The sequence below is a fragment of the Botryllus schlosseri genome, chromosome 15 (genome assembly GCF_051294905.1).
Source record: "Botryllus schlosseri isolate E-star chromosome 15, Bs_hap1, whole genome shotgun sequence".
NCBI lineage: Eukaryota > Metazoa > Chordata > Ascidiacea > Stolidobranchia > Styelidae > Botryllus > Botryllus schlosseri.
Window position 1 is genome coordinate 21,268,379 of NC_137250.1, and position 24,086 is coordinate 21,292,464.

General features: G+C 38.7%; 1 protein-coding gene across 2 annotated transcripts; it reads right to left on the minus strand.

Moving 5' to 3' along the window:
- Positions 1 to 3,426: 3,426 nt before the first annotated feature.
- Positions 3,427 to 23,016, minus strand: LOC145457045 (xylosyltransferase-like). Of its 2 annotated transcripts, XM_080335201.1 has the most exons (14): positions 22,519 to 23,016; positions 21,649 to 21,735; positions 21,433 to 21,585; positions 18,671 to 18,738; positions 17,552 to 17,686; positions 17,299 to 17,496; positions 16,297 to 16,492; positions 16,026 to 16,106; positions 15,478 to 15,547; positions 15,315 to 15,417; positions 13,234 to 13,372; positions 12,479 to 12,601; positions 10,315 to 10,530; positions 3,427 to 8,277 (listed from the first exon to the last, which is right to left on the minus strand). In XM_080335201.1, exons 1-14 carry the CDS (start codon positions 22,600 to 22,602, stop codon positions 7,375 to 7,377), a joined length of 2,556 nt encoding a protein of 851 aa, XP_080191327.1. In that variant the 5' UTR covers positions 22,603 to 23,016; the 3' UTR covers positions 3,427 to 7,374. The 2 variants fall into 2 exon arrangements, with proteins under 2 accessions (XP_080191327.1, XP_080191328.1); XM_080335202.1 differs by lacking the exon at positions 21,433 to 21,585 and having other exon boundaries at positions 22,519 to 23,015.
- Between the last annotated feature and the right edge of the window lie 1,070 nt (positions 23,017 to 24,086).

Here is a 24,086-nt window from a genome sequence, read left to right on the forward strand (position 1 = left end):
CCACAACTGCTAAAACCTCATGACTCATATCATCATAATATATTGTCTGACATGAACTATCGTAGAGTGGAAATTCATTTTCATTGCCAATTTTCCATTAACCTGCTGATACAAACATATTGCTGTTTGGAGACGTTTTGTTGGGGTTTGTGAAAAAATAAAAATATAGAGATAGTAACGTCAATCAGGGTGACTTCGTAATGTCTGCGAACCTTCTCGCTTTGAAGTTGTCAGTCTCATCAAATTAGTGTACAGTCGTTTGAAATAAAAATTTCCGAAGTATTTCCCTAATTTGTCCCAATGCAGGGATTGAAACCTCGCCACGAAATCCATTTTATCCTGTGATATAGTCCTACATAACCACTATTTGAACAGCTTCTTGGAGGTACAGAACTTCAATATACAATTGAAACGTATATTCATATTGAAATGAACCCGAATATATTCGGCTGACACTCGTCATAAATCGGACAATGATATACCTGCTCTTAAAGCTCGGATATCAGATTTGGCTCATTCTTATCGCGGATGCCCTATATCGACAAGGCTGGTTTTTTGATGAACAATGAGTGTTTCGTGGCTATCAAAGCATTACGCTCCAACCCTGAAATTCATATCACTAATTATATTGGTATGCAACCTTGTCTTGTTAATGTTCAATTGTTTATGGTCGAAAATGTTTGCTCGTAAATATATATGTAAACCCGAACAGAACAAGTCGTATCATGACAGTCTTTCTCAGGTTGGAATACTTGGTTCCATCATTTGGCGTATAAAATTCGTCTATACTTTTTGATTAAGATTTCAGGTTGACGGTAGAAACTCTCTGCGGGCCGATGAAAATGCCGTCGTGGGCCCGATCCGGCCCGCGGTCCGTATGTTGCCAGTCCCTGCGCTAGATGCTGGACGTGATATGCTCATAAAATATATGTTTCTTCATTTTGGCGCCAAAAATGTTACGATCACACCAAAAGTATCGTCGGAAGCGTTATGCGTTAATATTGCATTAGCCTCCATCTATCTTTGCGGAAAGGGTTTTCGGCACTACTCGTTCATATCAAAACGAAGACACGGATTTTCAAGACACGACCACGTGCTTCAAGAAATACAGCAGCAAAATTAGCTTTGAAAAAATAAAAGTCTACCAATTTCTACATAAATAGTATGATGTTATTTTCAATAAAAATCATTATTTTGCTGTTTATCACAAGCCTACAGTTCATATTTGCACAAGACAGATATGAAGGTTGCACCATAATAGGGTTGAAATTGAACTAAAACTTGAGGGGGTCCGCGAGGGTCCGTGACGGTAAAAAGGGGTCCGCGAAGCCAAAAAGGTTGAGAACCACTGCTCTATAAAATATGCCGGACCTAATGTGTGGAACAGTATCCCGCCGGTCATCAGACAGTCGACGAGCATGTCCTGTCCACATTCAAGTCGAAATACAAGCAATTACTTCATAATAAATACAGTCCATCCTCAAGATTACCGGACCACGACTGACCTATCGATCTCGCTTCTCATGACATGCCGCCCTATTCTTGTCGCTTTCTATTTTTATACTGTCTTCTTTACTTTCATTCAGTGTGCATGACTCCTCTTTACATCGCCTAGGCCAAGGTGGGTGTCTGATTCCATTGACAACTCCAAGTCGCTTCGACATCTTCCTGTCTTTTCATTGTATCGCATTTTTTGTGGTGTATTGAACTGATAAAATTGCTAATAAACCAATGATGATGATGATACTCCGCTATGCACTCGGCATTCACCATCCGGAGCCATCGCATCAATCACATTCTCACGGAGCCATGGCGCAGAGGTGGCTGGAATCGGAAAACATGGTGCTCGACAGGAGATTGATCTAGCGCTTGAAGACGCCCACGACCGCCTATGTTGGAGACGCTTAACACGAAACTGATTATCTCTATGTTCTTTTGTTTCCTGTTTTCTTTTGCCCTTTTTATTTTTATTTAATTTAATTGAAAAGTCGATATATATATATATAACTACGTAAGTAATTGCATAGCCTCAGTTTATAGTTACCAGCCAAAATACAGAATAGAGAAACGAATTCCTAAGATGCAGTGCATTACCCATCCACATATTGATATGATACAACTCGAGCCTGCGCCTATTGTTGAGGAGTATATAAATTGTATTCGAATTCAATTTCAATAAAACAAGAGGTTTGGTTAACGTAACAACAGAAATAGATATATTGCTACCGAGCGAGATAGTGTAATGGTTATGCGTCCGGCTTCTCGAGCGTTAGGTCGTGGGTTCGATCCCCGGCCGGGTCATACCAAAGTCTCATAAATTGGTATCCGCAGCTATCCTGCTAGACGCTCAGCAATCACGGATAGCATGGAGGAGAAAAAATAAACGGGGACGCAGACTATATGACCTCATGGGGCCGTATCGCAACTCCGTCGTCAAAGCATCTCGATGGTGCAGGCGAAAAAGAATATCATATCTCTCTCTCTATCTCTCTACTAAAAATTTCTTTACTACTATCGGGGCCTACGATATGAATATGAATATGAATATCGTAGGCCCCGCTACTATAGTTTACGACAACGTGAGCTGGCTTCGATCACTTCGTTTGTGGTCAATTTATTTGTGAGAGAGCAATGGAGGCTCAGTAAAACACACGATTATGTCGATCATTGAATGATTGGTCGCTATCACGGGTTACACCCGCGTTTCGCGAACAATCCGAATATATGCAAGGTACAGTGATTTTTATCGACACAGATTATTTGATGACTTAAAATTGACTCGTGAATTTTGCTCGATGTCACGAGTCAATCCACATTTCTGATAGGCCAAGTCAAGTCATTTTATCAAAGTTACGAAAAAGGTGACTCGAGTCATCCCGACGCTGGCTGGTATATATGATTAAATGGGAATGCTAAACAGGGACAGCCGCCGTAACGCAGTGGTATAAGCGGTGGGCTCGCAGTGGCGAATGATAGCTGAGTCGTAGGTCTGTACACTGTACAGCGTAGATAGAAATTTATACGTAGCCGAAACCTCGATTTATAAGAATATAGGAATAGCGAGCGGTAGTCGTGTCAACGCAATAGGCCCTTCGTTCTTCATGTCCTGTACGGTGGATTTGAAACCGTGCCGGCGTTGCTATGTTAAAAATGGCCAGCTATAGTGTATTTGAATCGATATTGGCTGACTACATGTAACAGGTGGTGTGCGTAATGTGATGCTTGTGCTAGCCTGTAGACTTGACAACCACGAAAGCCATGTGTCTCTCCGTATGGATGGCCAACTGCTGTAAGGTGGCTGACTATGTGGCATTTTAAGTTATGTGCCAATGCGCCTACATCATCCGTCTCCACGCACTGTTCGACTGTTTATGCTGCACCTCTTACGGTATAATCTGTCCAGTATCTGTACAGTTACACGCCAAAATCAATGGTTAATTTATTCCGAGTATAAAATTGTAAAAAGATATACATTATCAGGTGAGAAATGATCAAGTCCGAAGTAATTCCACAGATAACGAAACAGATCTGCAACTAATTTCCCACCAACACTGCATTAAAAGCAAATTCCATTGCTGAGCTGAAAGGAGTTTGAAGACGATGCGGAAAACAGTGATATAACGACAGAAATAGCAACTTGAAAATACATGAACTTGAAGAAATCAATGCCGGTGCGAAACACTGGGGAAGTCCTACATGATTCCAAGCCTTGTAACAGGCTAATATCCAATCTGCTTCGTGCAATATGCACATGATATCATAATGATCAAAACCCAGTCGCAGAGATGGGTTGATTCCTAAAGCACTTTCCATGATATACCGCGACTATTATATCACTTTTTCAGATTGGTAGCAAAACACAAGGTATACAGACATGATGGAAATAAACAGCAGTCCACCTGAATATTCAGATGATAGATACGCAGAGAAAAAAATTGCTTCACACGCCATAAAATGGTCGTCAGCTATAGATTCTACAAGCCTAAATATATCAAGATAGCAGAGGTTACAATACTTGTAGAGAAAGGAATAATAAGATATAGCATGCAACATTTTCGAGAAAAGCAGAATGCAGTTCATGTTTGGGATAGCCTAAGCTGTAATGCATGCATAGGGCACAGTGAAATTGCTTCCAGGATTGACAATTGAAATATGGACTTAAATCTGAAAGAAAAAACGCCTAACAAATCTTTGGAGAGAATCTGTTTGTTGATTTTATCAAAATATGATAAGGGACATCGAGAAATAAAGAACGAGTCCGCAACATCATTCAAGGAATTAGCAGGATATGTGTTTTTACTAATTACAGAACACAAAATTTTATGTATATAACAGTGGCATAGCCAGGGGCAAACAAACGGCATGAATTCTCCACATTTTCGAAAAGGGCTTCACAATGTCCTCCATTTCATTATGTCACAGTCGACATTTGCGTTGCGACCCTGTTCAGAAGAACCAGCCCCTCATAAACAATTCTTATTACACCTATGATATACATGAACTGTATTTTGAATTTATGTGCTGTTTCGATGTCAAAACAAGTCATAACGTTGCTATGGAACCAAAGTAGCTTTTATACAATATCCATTTTACACATATTAAGAAACTTAACCAAAGGTGAAGAGATTTCATTTCCTTTGGACCATATCTCAGCCAGGGTCAACTTCCAAACAATGTGACAACCATGAACATGGCCAGGCCAAGATTGAACTTGATTTTCCAACAATTTGAAAAATGGATCCTGAAATTTGAAAAAAATGGACATTAACTACATTGATTCCACTCTGACGATATATACAAACAAAAATAAGGTAATTGATGATATAGGGAAGCTAGTGCCAAGTGTGTGTGTGTGAGAAGTTCAAATAGATCCGACCAATGGTAGGTAGAATCGTAACAACATGCTAACATCAATTGCCAATAAATATCACAATAGTAAACAACTTAACGAGTCAACTACAAGTTCAATCCGCATGATATTACTCACATATCAAGTTTGCTCACTCAATCTCACTGGTCTAAAAGTAGAGAATAACAAGCTTAGTAATAAATGGATAACGCATACACTGAATATAATCTATTAGGTCATGGAGGGGGTTATTTTGAGGTTGGATCGTGATTTTTGAGAGCGAAAAATGCTGAAATAACAACCTGGGACAATGACAGTGCTCCCGTTATGATCAGCGAGAGTTATGAACATTGGTGTGAAACATAACTCTAAATTAATCAATTCAGATTATTCAAGCGGCTCATAAGAGACGGAACATCTTGAGAAACTACGAGGGTACGGCATAAACCCGAAGCTGAACATGTTTGCATTTTCTGAAAGCCCAGCACGAGTATTATAAATAAATGAATTAAAGATCTTAAGATTTGGTAAGATTAACTTTGATGTAACGATTTACCGTAGAGTAACGTGCAAGTTATAAACAATGCTTCATTCTGTTTTATGACGCAAATTTCTAAGATTCAAACAGGGGTGAATTTCAAGATAGGCGACAAATCGGTCAGAATTTTTTTAGAACGATCTCAAGGCTCCAATCCACAACATAACCGCGGTGACCACTTGAACCCTCGTTATGACGCAGAATGCATAAGACTATGTTCTCAGCACGTTTTTGAAATCTTGCGACCCAAATGAAATTTTTGCGCAAACAAACTCCAACACTTTCCCATTCTAAAAATAGCAGGCGAAATAATAATTGGACTACAAACTAAAAATACACGCAGCAGAAAAACGATATGCACAACTGCAGCCGCGCTTTGAATACTATAGTAAACGATGCTGAAGATGCGGATATAATACTTCAAGCACCGGAGGAAAAGAAAAATACAAAATTGTGATCGAACTGATCCGAATTGCCGCAAAATATCAAAAAACGAGCAACTGATAAGATTACTAGATAGAGCCTGACTGATGTCGGATTTTTTAGCTGACACCGATAAAATCTCCGATATTCCAAAGATATGTCGCTTGCTGGTGCATTTATTTGAAGAGCTTTACGGTAGGGGTGTTCAAAAATGACTTTTTTTCACAAATTGTACTGGTTACTTGATAAAATTGTCAGGTTACCTAATTCAAGCCTACACACCAAATTTGGTTTGATTCCAGCCAGTAGCCCAATTGCTACAGAAGAAAGTGTCTATTTATTATATAAAAATAAATAAATAAAACTTGAAAATTTTCTGTTCACTCCATGAAAGTGTTAGGTTGTCTACAGAAACCATGTTCACCAAATTTGGTTCAATTCCAACCAGTGGAAGCGGAGTTATTGCCGCCGAAAAATTTCACGGTGACCAATTCTTCAATTATTTATTGTACCGTAAATACTATTTTATTCAAATCAATATTTTTCGACGGCAATAACTCCACTTCCACTGGTTGGAATTGAACCAAATTTGGTGTGTCGGCTTAAATTAGGTAACCTAACAATTTTATCAAGTAGCCAGTACAATTTGAGAACAAAAGTCATTTTTGAACACCCCTACTTTACAGCCATTGCTAGGCTTGGACATTCGGGCTGTTCAAAAATTTTTTTTTTCAAATTCTACCAGCTACTTGATAAAATTATTAGGTTACCCAACAAAACGCTACTCAATTCCGACCAACAGATGTTGAGTTATTGGAATACACAATTTTGGATTAGGAAAAAATGGTTTTCACGGTGGCGAATTCTTTCGTTATTCATCCTAAATTAAATAATATACTATTTACGGTGACCGATTCTTTGTTTATCTATTATAGTTGTGCTCACCGTAAATACTATTTTATTCAAATCAAAATTTTTCGACAGCAATAACTCAGCTTCCGCTGGTTGGAATTGAACCAAATTTGGTGAGGATCGTTTCTATAGAGAGCCTAACACTTTCATGGGGTGAACAGAAAATTTTCAAATTTGTTAGTATTTATTTTTATATAATAAATAGAAACTTTCTTCTCCGGTACTGAAGCGGTTACTGGCTGGAATTGAACCAAATTTTGTGTGTAGGCTTAAATTAGGTAACCTAACACTTTTATCGAGTAGCCAGTACGATTTGAGAAAAAATGTCATTTTTGAAGAGCCCTAGTGTACATACAGCAAGCTTGGCCCGTTTCGTGCCGCACACTTCTACTGCGGAGTTTTCAGGAAAAACAGAAATTTTATTTGAATTAATATTAGAGTATTCAAAAAGTTCACAAATTAGTTCACGATTAGATTACTGGGCAGTGGGCATTCCACTCTTTAGTTTCATCTAGTTGTCCAGTCCAAGTTTACCCACCGCCATGCTGTGATGTCACGGAAATTTACCGAAACTCGTTAGAAATGGTGATATCAACTTGATATTATCACCATACCAATCACAATCGGTCAGGCTCGACCAAAGACGCTTCGATCACCTGATACGCCCGTCATGTTTAACAGGACCCAACTCGCTTTTCGGGTCGGGCGATAACGACGACCAGGACAGTGTCCTGCATATCGGCGGTGTTTTCGGGATGAAATCCGGGCAGGACGCGCGTCTCGAACGCGGATAATGCCAAAATCTCGAGTCCGAAGACGCCATACACACGTCTTCCGCGGCCCACACCTGCTTCAAAGACTCGTCGATCCAAGACTCCAAATCCTCCCCGAAATAAGTGGCGCGTTCTTCGAGAGATTCCTCCGCGCCGATATTACGGTTCAAGTTAAGCGAAGTTCTGATAGAGTACAAATTTTTGTTTGCGGAATTTACGGCGTCATCGTTGACGATACCGCGGTTGTCGCTGGCAATGCTGACATCGCCAAGCTGTCCGTCGCGATACTGTAAAGGCGCTACCACAAATTTAATTTCGGCAACAGGCGCATGAAACTGACGTTGCACGAAAAATCGAATCTTCCATACTCCAGGACGTATCGGATTTTTCAGATTAATCGGAGTGTCTGTGACACCGGCTTGTTTAGCCGGCGTCTTAAAGTCATTATAATCAGACACTACGTTAAGAGGGTCAATAACGACGGCCGTGACTAAAAAATCTTCTTTCGAACTACTCCACTGGCATATCAACTTGATTTTCGTACTAGTGGGGCCTATTATGCCGCCCCAGTCGCGTAGCACGAGCTCTTTAACGTCCCAATTAGTGCCTACTGAGGCCCAATCCAGGCGTGCCGCAAATGCAGAGTTGTGGTCCAGTATCGCGAGACGTGGTGTCGGGGATATCCAGGCTTGCATGGGTATCGATGATTTTTCGCCGGTCCAGCGGGCTTCGAACGATACCACGTAGCCTTTGAATTCTTCTTTATGACGATACATCTCCACCTATTGACAAGACAATTGAATAATAAATTCATTCATTGTAATTATAGGATCAAGTTTACGATCAACTACAATTCTAATTCAAACTCTACTAGCAACTAATATCATTACGACGCCAAAAGGTGTAATAAAAATACTCTACCAAGCGGATGATTGAGTACGGAATGCAAAAGTGGGGACATCTGACAACGTAGTGACATATAATATATGACAAAATCATTACCTATATGCAATAAAATTCACAAGTTAATTCACAGTCAAATCATTATACACATTTGTAAAAGATCGCAATGATTGCGAAGCACATCTTTGATTTTAAATTGTCGCTGAAAGTGGGATATGCGACGCATGCAGAGCATTACCGGAGATCTTGTTTCAAGTTTTCGATTTCATCAAATGGGCATCAATGATGCATCGCGCAACACGTATCATGACAGCCGTACCATCAATAATTCAAAACGTTTGCAAACGATACGATTCTTTGTGCATAAATATTCATTCTCAAGATGTTCCTACAACACATTTGACTCCTAAAGGCTATTATATTTGTGCCGAAGGCTTCTCTTTTCACAAGGCTGCATTCTTAGTTTCTCCACCAAATGTAAAGAGATTGTTGATCTACAATGTTCTTTCCAAATCTTGAATAGTTGCGTCAATTCACAACAAATTTAATCACATAGCCATCTTCCCATAACAATCAGTACGCTTTTATGCACATAAAATTACTTCCAAAGTTGGAAAGTCACTAAAAATAAATTTCATCGTTACATAATTATATTAGTACCGTATTGAATTTTATCAATACCCGGCTATTACAGTGTGACACATTCACATTCGCAGCATATATCTTCGAACAATATTTGAGAACTGAAATGTTTGATTAGCACATCTGTCTCATGCAGGCTATTGTTATCGAACGTAAGGCTTCTCCTTTAACAAGACTGTATTTTTACATTCTCCATTCACCACAAATTTAAGAAAACAGCCACCTTTTCCAAAATAATCAGATTTGTTCTTATACCCATTAGATTACATCCCAACGTTAGTCAGTAACGAGTAACAGGATATTTCAACGACATTTAGTTAGTGAAGAATACATATTGCATTATCGATGCAAATTATATCAACGTGTCACCAAAGAAATGTATTAGGCCTTGTCAAACAAATTCAGAGTAGAGATATCTTTGAGCAATATTTGAAAATGAAATGGCATCATTAAAACATGACAGTTTCATGTTACTCGGACATTGCGTGTCATTACAGCTGAAATCTGAAACTAAATCATGTAAGAGACTATCGGCAAACATCCGAGTACACTATTCGGTATATTACAAGATTTAATGAGCTAACGGTTCGAACTATACCTAGAACAATATTCGAGCACTTGAATCTGGATCTAGAATGAATTCTAAAGAGCTTCTTGGCGGTAGAGAACTTCAATCTACGGTTGAATAGTATATTCATATTGAAATTAACACTAATATTTTCGGCTGACACTCGTCAGGGGTAATCGTCAGCAACTAGTAGAAAATTGGAAAGAACATTGCATATCGACAATCGTATCACAAAATATCACCGACACCGGCATCAAATTTCGAATAATCGAGGCGGAGAGAGCGCTTAAGCTTAATGTACTATTTTTAGATGGTACACAAACACCTTCTGTAATCACAGACATTGTTTGCGTATTCTGATACAACCGACTCCGAGGCACCCAAATGAAAATGCGAACGGCCTCTCCCGCCAACATGAAATCTGTCGTCTCCATCATTTTTCATGCAAACAGGCTTACCGAACAAATGTTCACAAATAACAGAATTTATGGCCTTTGCCTGTTCTGAATCAAGCTTCACTGGACGAGTCAAGGTTTGTCACAAACTTCAATGAAATACCCAATTATCTTTAATGCGATGTACAACCTCAATTGTAACCTTTGTGGCCGCATAAAAGGTACATATTTGAACTTTACGCATGATCGATACTGACGAAACGTCACAATGAGAGATACTCGAACACTCGACTAGAATCCTAACGTCTTACCAGCGTTACTTTTGTAACCGCCATGAAACATTCCTCGCTGGTTTCGACTTGAGGGTTGATTTTCGACAGCCCGATCCGCGGGAAAGAGTGGTAGTGCGTCAGATATATGTCGTTACGCTGTAGGTCTTCGTGGTCGTAGACATTTTCCCAGTAGGAATTGACAGATTGTGTAGCCATTTCGTACTTTCCGTACAACTTGAAATCTAAATGGTTCACCTGTGCCGACAGAACACTTACTGTAACAATGAAAAATCAGTCGGTCTCACACAGGATTGTCATGATTTGAATCTTGACTCGAATAATTTTCGAAAAAATGGTAAATGACTCGACTTGGACTCAACTTGTGTATGGACTCGACCACATCACATGACCTCGGACATTTTATATGACTTGACGCTTGACCAAATTCTTGTGTATCGGCAGGGATTTTCTGATGACTCGACTCGAGTCATTTTCTCAAAATACGGAAATGACTCGACTCGAGTCAATCTGCGTATTGACTCGACTCGAACCAAGTCATATGACTCGAGACTCGGACGGCGAAGTCCGACATTTCATTGTAATTTCGAAGAATAGTAAAGTAACCACCCTACTGACGTTCCGTCTATTGGCACTGGTACTTGAAAATGCGACCAGAAACTGCTAAAGTAAGGAAAATTAGTATATTATAAATGAGAACCATTCGATATCACCTAACAAAGTGGGTTTAACAAGACATTATCAGGAAACTGAGCAGTCAACACAATGACTTGGACTCGGACTTGAGTCATAATACCATGACCAGGACTCGACTCTCTTGGACTCGGACTTGACTCGATGGTGAATTGAAAATGACTCGACTTGACTCGAGTCAAAACTATAAAAGCGAGATTGACTTGTGACTCGGAGCCTTGCGACTTAGTTACAACCCTGTGTATCAGGACCGATAATTGAAAAATAGGCCCACAAACGGTCTTTCGTCTGCTTAAATAAACATGTAAGGAACAAGAAAAATGATTATATTAAGAATGCTAGGCCTTCGATATCACTCTATTACAGAGTTCACCATTGGTGAGTCATAACCGCACAGTTTTTTTCTGAATGAGATTAGAATTTGAATTGCTGAATTCGCGAAAACTTTGAACTTGAATGACTTCCAGTTCATTCTCACGGACATAAGAACGGCAAACGTCAGTGCAGGAAACTTGGCCCGTTTCACACTATACAATTCTCCTGTAGCGTTACCACGAAAACCAGAACTTGGATTACAGCTAAAATTAGAGCGCGGAAACATCCCGCAAATTAAATTACCGGCATTTCGCTGGTAATTAATCCAATTAGACACAAGAGTTACACAATGTGCAGTAGGGTTGTTGAAAAAAAAGTTTTTTTTTCTGGCTTCCAGAGATTTACTGATTAAATTGTTAGGTTGCGTAAAAACCGCTGCACACCAAATTTGGCCTGATCCCAACAGGTAGACGTGAACGCACAGGATTTTGAAAATTTTGAATTTATTATTAAAAAAATTTAAAATTTTATCCTCACACCATGAAATTGTTTAGTTGTCCACAAAAGCGATGCAAAACAAATTAGACGGAATTCCATCCCGCGAAAGCCAAGTTATTTGAGTTTTTGATTCATAATTCCGGGATCACCCACCAACCGTCCAGGCTATTTTTGCCGATCCAAAATTTTTAACTGCAATAACTTCGCTTCTACTGATTGAAAGTGAGCAAAAATTGTTAAGCATGGTTGTTTTAGATAACCGAACAATTTCATGGGGTCGACAGTAAAATTTGTAATAAATCCAAAATTTTTAATCTCATGTGCCTTCACATCTACCATTTGGAATCGAGCTAAATTTGGTGTATAGCGTTTTTTTAGCGAACCTAACAATTTAATCAGTGAATCATCGGAATCAGGAAAAAAATTCTAACAACGTTAACATACAGTTACTTTGACTAGGCTAGGATGTAGCCAACGTACTACATACAGGATCCAAGTGCTTTGTAAAAGCCTCTCAAAACGTGTAGAATTTGACATATACATGGTAACACGGAGTTCGCACATATACTATGTATCCTATGATGATCGCATCGCTCGTGCTTCGAAACCGAAATGCCTATACTAACGAGGAAGTCTATTCGGTGAAACAGGAAAAAGTCAACACGGGTATGAAACTCACCACTTCCTGATTAATGCTCTCCTCAAACTTTCTAGCAAAGAACACGGGTCTCGAGGTTTGCAGTCTCGACAAGTCGCGAGGGTAAAAGTCGTTCGGCGAGCACCCGCACCAGTCCACAATGTGCTGTAACAAAATCTCCCCATATAATTGATATATTCATGTTGAAATAAACCGTAACATTTTCAGGCGGAAACTTGACTTTCTCTCTGCGGGCCGCTCAAAATCTCTTCCGCGGGCCGTATGTTGCCCATCCCAGGCGTACAGACATTTGACATATGATTTAATATGAACTGGACATCGTTTTGTTGAACTTCATTCAAATTTGAGATTTACTATAATTTCCAAGTTTTTGCGAATTCAGTAATAATTCTAATCTAATTTGGAAAAACCTGTAGTTATGATTCTAATTTTAATCGAATTTGGAAAAGCTGTGATATAATTCTAATCTAATTTGGAAAAGATGGAAATTTCCTAGTTGTCCTAACGCTGCAACTACTACAGGAATTGACGAGAACATAGTGTTTAAACAATCATATCATGAATATTCAAACGATTCAAGCTCAGTGCACTATTTTTAGATGATACACAAACCCCCTCTGTAATAAAAGTAGTTATGTACGCAGGATACAACCAGTGATATATCTCATAACGCAAGAGCGGCATGGGCCTAAGTAAGTCGATGCTTGGGAAAAAGATGTGTCACACCAACAAGGGTACATTCGGATTTTGTCAACATCGATTCCTACGAGTCTCACCTTGTATTGGCATTTGCAGCCGCGCGCCCTGTTCCAATTGGTCACTCTCAAATTATTGTCGACGTACGACGTACATTGATCGCCGTTCTGCGCTAACGTATGAAAAAACGATTCAGCGGGCAGGAGTGTGTAGCGATACCTAAAAGTTTTAAAAAAATCAAATACAAATCATCTCCGCCACACAAAAGAATCTTTGATGCGTCTCGAGAAATTTTTTAATCGCGATCTTGCTTCAAAAGGCATTTTAATTAAGGCTGGACAAATTCGAGCAGGCGTCCGACTAGGGTTGTAACCAAGTCACAAGGCTCCGAGTCGCAAGTCGATCTCACTTCTATAGTTTTGACTCAGTCAAGTCGAGTCATTTTCAATTCACCGCCGAGTCAAGTCCGTGTCCAAGTCATCGAGCAGAGGGTCGAGTCCAAGTCATGGTATTATGACTCGAGTCTGAGTCCAAGTCATTGCGTTTACCGCTCAGTTTCCAGTTTAACCCATTTTTTATAACTCTGTTTGGTGATATCGAATGGTTCGCATGAATAACATACTAATTTTCTTCACTTTTAGCTGTTTCCGGTCGTATTTTCAAGTACCAGTACCAATGGACGAAATCGCAATATTTTGGTTACTTTACTAGTCTTTGAAATTACAATGAAATGTCGGTGTTGGCCATCTGAGTCTCAAGTCATACGACTTGGTTCGAGTCATGCGCAATGACTCGAGTTCAAGTCAAGTCAATACACAGATTGCCTCGAGTCGAGTCATTTTCGCACTTTGAGAAAATGACTCGAGTCAAGTCGAGTCATAAGAAAATCTTGACTCGAGTCGAGTCATTACAACCCCGCGTCCGAGTATCGCTCGTTCCGACGTCAAAAGAGTACCAATGATATGGAAATTTAAAATATGCACCTTTCACCCAAAGAAAAGAACACCAGTTCTGCATCACACAAAAATAATTTGGTATATTTTCATCCATGACTATTTCCCTGCACTTTGTGACATTGTGATCAGTCACCACTTCGCAAAGACATAATTTCCACTACACTACAAGTTTTGTGTACTGTGATAAATAGATTTTTCAAGGCTTCCGCGGAAGGAAATGGTATCGTAACTATAATTCTCATTGATAAATTGCCTATTAGTGGACGGGGCGTGTTATTTCAGTACTGGTAAAAATCATGTTTCATTACTCCAATCAGTGTGTCCCGCATAAGTTTTATAAACACTGCAAAAGGATACATTCGAGGGCCAAAATTCAGGTTTAAATAAGTCTGCGACGTAGCGGGACAATTGTAGGTTCACAGCTGACCTGTGCAAAGAATCAATCCGAAACAAAATTAGAACAAACAAACTGTGTGCGGGCTTAGTTAAAAAAATTTGGAGCTTCTTGTAGGCAGAGAACTTCCACATACAATTGAATAGTATATTCATATTGAAATAAGCCGAAATGTTTTCGTTCGCAACTAGTAGAGAATTGGAAAGAACATTGCATATCAACAATCCTATCACCAACGCTATATTTGATTTCGGGTTTTGTTATTATTGCTTAATTGGTCGATTGTCTGAAAGTTATCTGCTGTGGGCCTTGGTGTAAAACCAATTCGATCTCCTTCATTGTCTCAGTTAGGCTAATAAAATTGTTGTGAATCGAATACACCTGTTTACATCGAAGGTTTTAAAATATATTACGTATTCGGTTGTACATAAGAGTTAGCATTCTATAGCTTTTCTTTCCTGGTCAGGCTCTTTGGTAGAAACACCACAGAGAGTTAGAGACAAATCGTACCCTCACCACCTACGATGATAAATTACTTTACTTGACATAAATGATTCACTATTACACAAACATTAGGTAAAAATAGGGCTGTACAAGTTACCTCTGTATATAAACAACCTTACGCCTTCCCAGTGCTAAAATACCATCCCAAAAAGCAAATACCAACTGTAAAAGACGAGCTTCTTGAAGGCACAGAACTTCAACATGCAATTGAACAGTATATTCATATCGAAATAAACCCGAATTTTTTCGGCTGGGATAATCGTACAGAATTGGAAAGAACATTGTATACCAACAATGGATGTCTTACCAATGCTTCAAGCCAGTTAAAAGCTCATCGTTGCCATTGATAACGTAGTCGCAGAACTTCCTATTCAAAGCAACCCAATCGCTACCGCCGTTGAGCGTGATACCTAAAATTATGGCAAAAATTAAAAGGATATATACTTAAGCCCCTAAGGATTATGTTATACCTTTTATCAGCTCCCTATTCCCGACCCGCCACATATGCTGATCGCACTCCACAAATATTTTATTCAGACCCTGAAATAAAAATAAAAATATAATTTCAAAAAATTGACGGGACTCTTTGAAATACAGACAGAAATCCAGTATACGGTTGAATAATATATTCATATTGAAATAAACCAGAATATTTCTAGACTACACTCGTTAGGGGTACATTGCCCTGGGTTAATATATCATTAAAAAGCAAATAAATTGGCATCGACTGATGAACTGTTTACGTTGCATATACTAGATAAAAGATAATCCAACAGCAACTGATTACCATATTTACTCACAAACAGCATTATAATCATTTGTTCATGGTCAGTACCATGCTAGGAAGTAAAACGTCGATATATATCATTTGATGAGAAGGAATATATACGTAGGTAAAACAAGATCAAAAATTTGCGCCACGAAGATTTGAAGCTAAGTTATCGACATCTATGGCTCCTGGGCTAACACGAGATCTCAAGTTTTACACGAGTAATTAGAGTTTCAGAGCTTGTAATACCTGTTTCCTGATGAATTTCTCGTCATCACGCCCATGGGACTTCATGAAATTTTTATCCTTGTATGCCGACAGAAATTTTACCTGTTATAAATGTTCAACTAAGGCAAAACAATACACCAGATGAACGGAAATCCTCAAAATAGTCATAATCATGTACAAAATATACATTAATACTATTATTTTATATTATAGCCTACTTATATATATTATTATACTTATAAAGTAATCAGACACCCAAGAAAAATAATGGCAGCATTGCAGAAAGACTCACCAGCTTATCGTTGGTCTCGATAGGAAAATCAAGCGCGCTCAAATTAATAAAGAAATCCCAATCCGTCCAAAGTCGAAGAACGTCACGCATAGCCCGTAGCAACATTTGCAACAAGCTAGACCCGCCCCATATCGTGGCCATTCGCCAGTTGGCCACTTCCACATTCGGATAGTGCCGCGAAAACTTCAGCACTTCCCTGCAAGATAAAACCTCAAATTAAGTTCGAAAACGTCCTGACCACCAAGCATCACTTGCAAGCATACAGGCATATGTCTTTCTAGTTCATAATCGACCTTATCAGGGGAAAAAGCATAGATGGCCTAGGTAAAATAGGTGCTTAGGGGGAGCGTGACAAGATATCACAGTAGGAGGAGTGTGAAAATATATGTATCAATGTATGTGCTGCAACTTGATCAACAATCATTTGCTTCAATCAGTGGAGAATAAAAAGAGCTTCTTGGAGGTACAGAACTTTAAAATACAATTGAATAGTATATTCATTTGAAATGAACCTGAATATTTTCGACTGACACTCGTCAGGGGTAATCGTCAGTAGGCTAACTAGTAGAGAATTAACATTGCATATCGAGAATCATATCTCAAAATATGACGTCACCAGCATGAAATTTCGAAAAAGAGAGCGTTCAATGTGCTATTTTTAGATGGTACTTGAAATCCTTTCGTTGACACTGCCTTGGCTGGTGTATTTTGATAAAAGTCGACTCAAAGGCTGACAAAAGTGATAAAGATAAACATCCACGCTACGAATCCCTTGTAAGCAGACTTCGACAACAAGAAAATTTTCAGGCTTTACGAATTAGAGCACTGAGCATACAACACTTGAGCATCAGCGTTGAAGTTAGGTTAGAATTGCGGTTAGGGTTTGCTTTTGGGGTTACGATTGAGTCGCATACGCAAATGTTGGGGAGTCGAACCACCAACCAACACAAAAACATCGCTACAATGCGGCTAAATAAAGAAAAACAAATCGCGTCAGCTCACCTGTGAAGATGATCTGAACGGATGTCGACGTGTATGAAAAAATAATGATCTCTATGATATAAAGCTTTGAAGAGGCGCTTAAACTGTCTCACGGCGCGGCCGTGAACGACGAGAATGTAACATATCCGCACCGTCTCCGCCAATTCTTCCGTCACAATGGGCGCGGGTTGGGAATACTTATATGAATACTGGCAAAACCTGAGTGGAGTCATAACTGAAAAATCAGCGACGCCATAAAACGGAAACTACGAACCTCGGCAGTGTGTCATAAAAAAGGGTGTGATTTTGAGCCTTGCACACAGTGTCGGCGATATGCTGCTTGCAAGATTCGGTCTTTGCCCGCGACAGAGCTGAATGAGCGTCCTTACTGTCGGGATCGATCGTGCAACTGAAAAGTAGGCACGCATGCTCAGATAAGTACAAATTAAAGTAGTTTATTCCAATTTTCCAGTTTCGAGATCCATGCAGGGTTGTAATGACTCAAGCCACAAATTTCGTCGACTCGACTTGGTACTCGAGTCATGGCGCATTGAGGACGTTAAAAAACATCCGTATTTTTTACCGGATTCCGGGGATTCACTGATTAAATTGTTGAGTTCTCAAAAAAAAAACGCTGCACACCAAGTTGGCTCGATTCCAACTGGTAGATGTGAACGCACAGGAGTTTGAAAATATTGAATTTATCAAATCAAAATTTAAAAAAAATAAATAAAAATTTTACTATCAACCAAATAAAATTGATGATTCCTGTGTTGTCTACAAAAACGATTCAAACAAATTTCACACAATTCCAAACCATAGAAGTTAAGTTATTGGAGTTCATCATTAATAATTCTGGGATTACCGTCCGGCCAGGCTAACTTCGCTTCTATCGGTTGGAAGTGAGCAATAATTGTTGAGCATTGTTCTTTTGGCAACTTAACAATTTCATGGGGTCGACAGTATAATTCGAATAGGATTCAAAATAACACCAAACACATACAATGTGAAAGGTACATACATTCGATGTTCAGTTGAATAGTTGTTGATTGAAAAGTTGTGTTTTACTAAGAACTAAGTTTGTATTTTCTTGAGGCCAATCCAACAAAATTTCTGATTATCACATTTCTCATACAAAAATCTCCTATCTCCAAGCATAAATGAGTTCGGCACTGCCTCTACAGCATTCATGTAGCATTTCAGTCAATAAACTTCGTTTTCATTGAATTATACTTCCACAGTATTGTGCATGGAATTTACCCAGTGAGTAGTATTCTCAGAGATTTACATAAATACTCACGACTCATAGGCCTGTTGTCTAGGTAGCTTAAAAAGGGCATGGAATAGCGATTGGCAGAAATTTCACATGCAATAATCTTTCAACATTGCAAACCTTGGTTTATACTGAATTTCGTCTTTGATATCCTCGCGTAATGGCGAATGTGGTCCACCAGGTGGTACCTACAGTGCAAAACAGTTAGAGTAATCATAAAATAAATTCACATCGTAACTCTCAAGTTGGATTAAAGTTCGGAACAAGGCATGAAGGTTAAAAAGACTTCAAGCAACTCGACTGGTTAATGTAAAGAGCAGATGGTAATCTCCTATAATCCCTCAAGACTAATTGAATTCACATTAGTAGCGTGTTAGTTATGTCAAAGTTAATCCATAGCTACAGAGCTACAGCTAAGAACAGATTCCAAATCAATTACAAGAGATTTCAAAAGGCGACCAACGCATTCAAGTTTCCCACTGCCAAGATAATTGATCCCGACTACTGATTATTTTTAGCAGTAACCAGACTGGTAAGGTACCAGCGGTATCAATCTGATTTTGACATTCTGCCAGACCAATTAAAAAGAATAATGTTAGAGGTTGAGCATCGATTCTGCACTTTAAGTTATGAAAAATCAAATCTGTAAAAAATGGCGATTGATGTTATTTAATTGAATACCGTTTCTTGAGTTGTGTTTAATGTGATGAAAGAAATGAAGTCTACATCATGTAAGGCAATAAGCAGAAACTAATATCTTAGTACGGGAATGAACTATGCCTAATATGCTATCATATATCATTACCAATTAGCAAATGCCACATAATCCTGTAGCCGTCTTACAGTAATTCAGGCAAGCTTGCATAAATATGAGTTACACAAAAGGACAAGATATGATATTGAAGTTAATAAATAAGACATAGCAATTACAGAATGAGACAATTCCCAGAAGTATTGACAACAAAAGAGTCATTTCATAACTTGAAGAGTGACAATCATGACAAATGCATTGGAGATAATTTATATCAGCCAATGTACATGATGGTACATGACATCCAAAGAGCACATTAGTTGCTTTTGTATCTAGTTATATGAAATCTCCTTAATATAAAGAGCTTCCTGGAGATACAGAACTTCAATATACAATTGAATATACTATTCAATTCTAAATATAGTATGGACAATTTGAAATACAATAATACAAAGCATTTGGCACATTATCATGAATTGATGCCAACCATGCGTAGACAATAGCATACAGGTTCAAATTAATGATAGGTAATAAAGTAAGCAATGTGTTAAGAGGGCGTGAAGAAAATTACATGCATTTCTACCATGACACAATCCATTCAGGATTTGTAAGGAAAATAGGAGAGTTTATTTATTTTGTGGTTCATGAGCGATTGAATGGAATACTGATGTATGAATGGCGAAAATTAAACCAACATCTCCACAAGTTCAAGGTTCCTGAACCAGACCGTTTCAGTAGCTTAATGAAGATCGACATGGGTGCTGATTGGGAGAAATATCAGGAATTACTTCGAATAGAGTCGAAATCTTCATCCTACCGAGTAAATGCACCACTTACATTGACTGAAGGCAACCGAATCCCAATAAAATTTTCACTTGAAGACGCGTATTCAACACCAATCATAAGTAAACATAAGTGGCCTATGCCACTTTTTAAAAGAATAAAGCTTTCAAAACGGATGTAGGCAAATTCCATGTTGAACAGGTGAGACTGAATTTTCAGGAATTCTCAGACCTGCATCTCAAATTTAACGATGTGTCAAGAAAGACCAGTAGATCCATCGTACATGTATGTGACATAATCAACACAAAAAATATCTCAGTGATTCAATGTTTAGTCAATGTATTGTTTTACTATTGTTAGAAGATATGGAAAGAGACATGTTGGGAAACTAGCTCAGCGGTATCAACTACAATCAACCATGCAATCTACTGAATTAGCGATAATGACCAAGGGTTACGTAAGGTCAATGTGAAATCGTTAATGAACAATGAAGGGTGATAACCAGAGCCTGACCGGTTATCAGTTTGACGATAATATCGAATTGATACCACACTTTGCAAGATATATCGTTATCGGCCATTTGAGGTAAATTTTGTGGCAATTTCTGTGACATCACAACAGAGTACTAGGAAGTCAGAAAACCATAATCTGGAATGCTAGACAGGGAATATTGATAATTTCATATAGCTTAGAGGTGTACTTGTACAGATCAGAGTTGGACACCTAGATAATGCCAGTTGTGTAATTTGACTAAATGACAGCAAAATGCCGGTAATGTAATTCTAGTCTAATTTGTGAAATGTTTCTATACTGTAATTTCATTTCTAATTCAATTTTTGGTTTTTCTGAAAATGCTTCAGAACTGTATAGTGCGAAACGAGCCGAGCTTGCTGTACAAACATTTGCTATTCTCGTGCTTATGACAATGGACTCTGATTTGACATGAACTGACCTTGGTTCAATGTCCAAGCTTTCGTGAATTCAGGAATTCTAATTGGGAAAAAAATGTGTTGCTAATTCTAGTCTATTTGGAAAAAAATGTGTAGTCATAGTTTTAATTCCACTTAAATTTGGAAAATCTGAAAAGTTTCTAGTTGTCCAAGTCTGGTATAGTTGCAGCTTTTTTAGTATATTTGGTGTCCAAGTTGTTTCAAATATATCCTCCGGAGTTTGGGAAATGTGGCATAAGCCAGATGCCGTATCTTGTGAATGTTATATTGGTATAGGCTCAAAATCCGATGTCGGTCAGGCTCTAGCGATAACAGACACAGGACTGGTCATCCAAGAGCTAAAAGGCGTCGAGTAAGGCATGCCAGGAGCTTACAAGTAATCGGGATTTTCACTGTACCTTCCTATCTTCATAATCTTGAAAAACATAACTATCACTTTTTGAATTACGGATAAAACGATCTCGGTGGTTTTGTTCATCGCCATGTATATCTGTGTCATTCAATTTACGGTCAAATAAAGCGCGTTTGTTTTGGAGCAAGCTTTCAGCGAGCTGCAATGAAATCGTTGAAACGAAATGAAATCAGTGTCAAGAAGGAAACGGCCCAAGACTTACAATTTTTTTACGATCAATGTTGTCTGGCAATGATCGGCTCTGCGTGTCACCGTTCAAAGCTGGTACGGAATAGAACATGAAGAACATCTAAAATAAGCGTGTACAATATTTGTATTAAGGGTATACAGAATAATTATTGCAATGTGCAATGCATTTTATAATCTAGCACATTACCCATCAACTTTTTTCGGAAAGCAGCACAATTTGAACATTTGCATTAACATTAACAAAACTTACAAACGCGATACATAGTCTGTAGTACAGTAATCCAAATTATAAGTTGGATGGGCAAGTGTTGCGCGCTGCCCATTGGTGAGAATCGACACTTGAAATGGGAGGGGCTTTGACCCCCGACCCCCCTAATTAGAATAATAATAGTAATCTATATTCTCTTATAATAATACAAATCCAATTTCTTATCCGAATCAAGTATGGAAAAAATTGTGTACCTATAAGTATATTGTTACTCAAGTAGAATAGTTGTCGACATTGATGAAATAAATACAGCCTAGCAATGCTGCATAGCATAGCATAGAATTGCATTCAGAGCACACAACATATAATACCAATGTCAAGAACTCGACAAGATAAGTATACGTGTTTAGTTCAGTTTACCATTAAAATTTCGTCATTTCAATACACTACTAAACTGCGACACAATGAAAGATAGGACGGTGTCGAAACGACTTGGAGCAGTCTTTGAAATCAGACACCCACCTGATTATAACTTAATCATAACTCTGAAAGAATTAATTCAATTTATGAGCAGCCTACAGAAACCAAGAATTGGGTCAATACCGCAACAATATTCCACACCGCGAGCTCACTACACATTTCACAATAATATATCACGATCATTAATGCACTCACCTGAATTAATAGTATTCCAAATAACATCAGACCCAAGTTGCGGCACAGTCGCCTTATCTTTCGCATCTTCATGAAGATATTCATGCCCTCGCAATTAGTGGAAAAGTCTTACTTTTCCAGGTCATACGAAGAAAAACGCGGAGATTCCTCCTAACCCAGATTGGCATCTACGTCCAGGAAATCATAACATATCATATCGCCGCAAGACACCGCCGCGTAAATGTCGCCGATGTCTGTTGTCTAGAGTTGCAACATTGCACAGCTGCAAACCAAATGGGTCTCTGCTACAGCTAGCGGAGTGAATAACTTGACACATTTTACCGTAGGTTAGTAATGTATACTAGACACTGAATTTGTTGTTGTTCGGTTCGGTTTATTATTACCAATTTTCTCACTTCATTACAGCACAAAAATACGATACAATTAAAATATAGGAAGGAGTCGAAACGACTTGGAGTAGTCTTAGGAATCAGACACCCACCTTGGCCTAGGCGGTGTAAAGAGGAGGCATGCAGCAGTCAGCACCACATATTTTGTTTATTGGTTCAATTGCAATTCAAATGAGTACCCAGATTCGAACAACGCATAAATAGTTCACACTGAGATGAGAGAAAACCACGTAACACTTCTTATCTATATTTCTCGCGACACGTCGTCGAGCTACTGCGGGATGAAGATCGGTCCGCTGCTGTTTTCAAGTCTCAAGCGGTCAGTGTTGTGAATATTCACTTTTCATCGAGGTCATGTCTTGGCAGCTGTTTCTTGTCTGTGGACTTGCTGCTACTTGCGAGTCTGCGATTGTATACGGCAAGTCCGTGGTCTACGGATAGCAGCTTACAGTATATACCAGTGATTCTCAACCGCGGCTCTCCGAGCCGCATGCGGCTCTCGACTGCTCTCCGTGCGGCTCTCACTAACGATGTGAAATCATTGATGCTTCTACGGAAATTCTAATTATTCATGATCATAAATAAATCGCGCCTTCAACACAACAAATGTACGTTTATGTTCACGTTTACTGACGCGAAGGTCATTCCCTGATCACAATAGAATCCTACGTAATACAAGTTGTACGGGTTGTGACGTAACATTACCGATAGTAATTTCGGTAGGCTTTAAATCCGAACCTTTACTGCAGTGGTTCTTAACCTGGGGGTAATTACCCCCAAAGGGGTAATTTACCAATTTTTGGGGGGTAATAGGCATTTCTTAAAAATTTGTAACGCTGCACTGAAATATTTTGAAACGTAAATATGAATGTAGGCTAACTTATATTTCTGCGCGCTTGTATATATTTTGTTTCACTTAACACGCCATGCCTGCTGTGATATCATATTAATCACTAGTGATTATGAACAACAGGTCGAATGTAGTTAAGTATAGTGCTAGGTAAGTCCAATTTATATTGAAGTATTGGGGATCATATATTGTACGCATGCTGGCAAATTGCAAGACAACGAGGGTCGTCTAAGTTCAGCTTTACACCTATATTGAAGTAACAATATCATAAAAATAGAGTTGTCAGTATTGAAAAGTGTAGTGGTCTAGTCTAGTCAGATAAATTAAGT

Coding starts and splice junctions, on each gene's coding strand:
- LOC145457045 (XM_080335201.1), bottom strand. CDS start 22,602: ATGAATATCTTCATGAAGATGCGAAAGATAAGGCGACTGTGCCGCAAC. Junction 17,497..17,551: donor TTTTATGACACACTGCCGAG/GTTCGTAGTTTC, acceptor GACTCCACTCAG/GTTTTGCCAGTATTCATATA. Junction 16,107..16,296: donor TCGAGACCAACGATAAGCTG/GTGAGTCTTTCT, acceptor CATTTATAACAG/GTAAAATTTCTGTCGGCATA.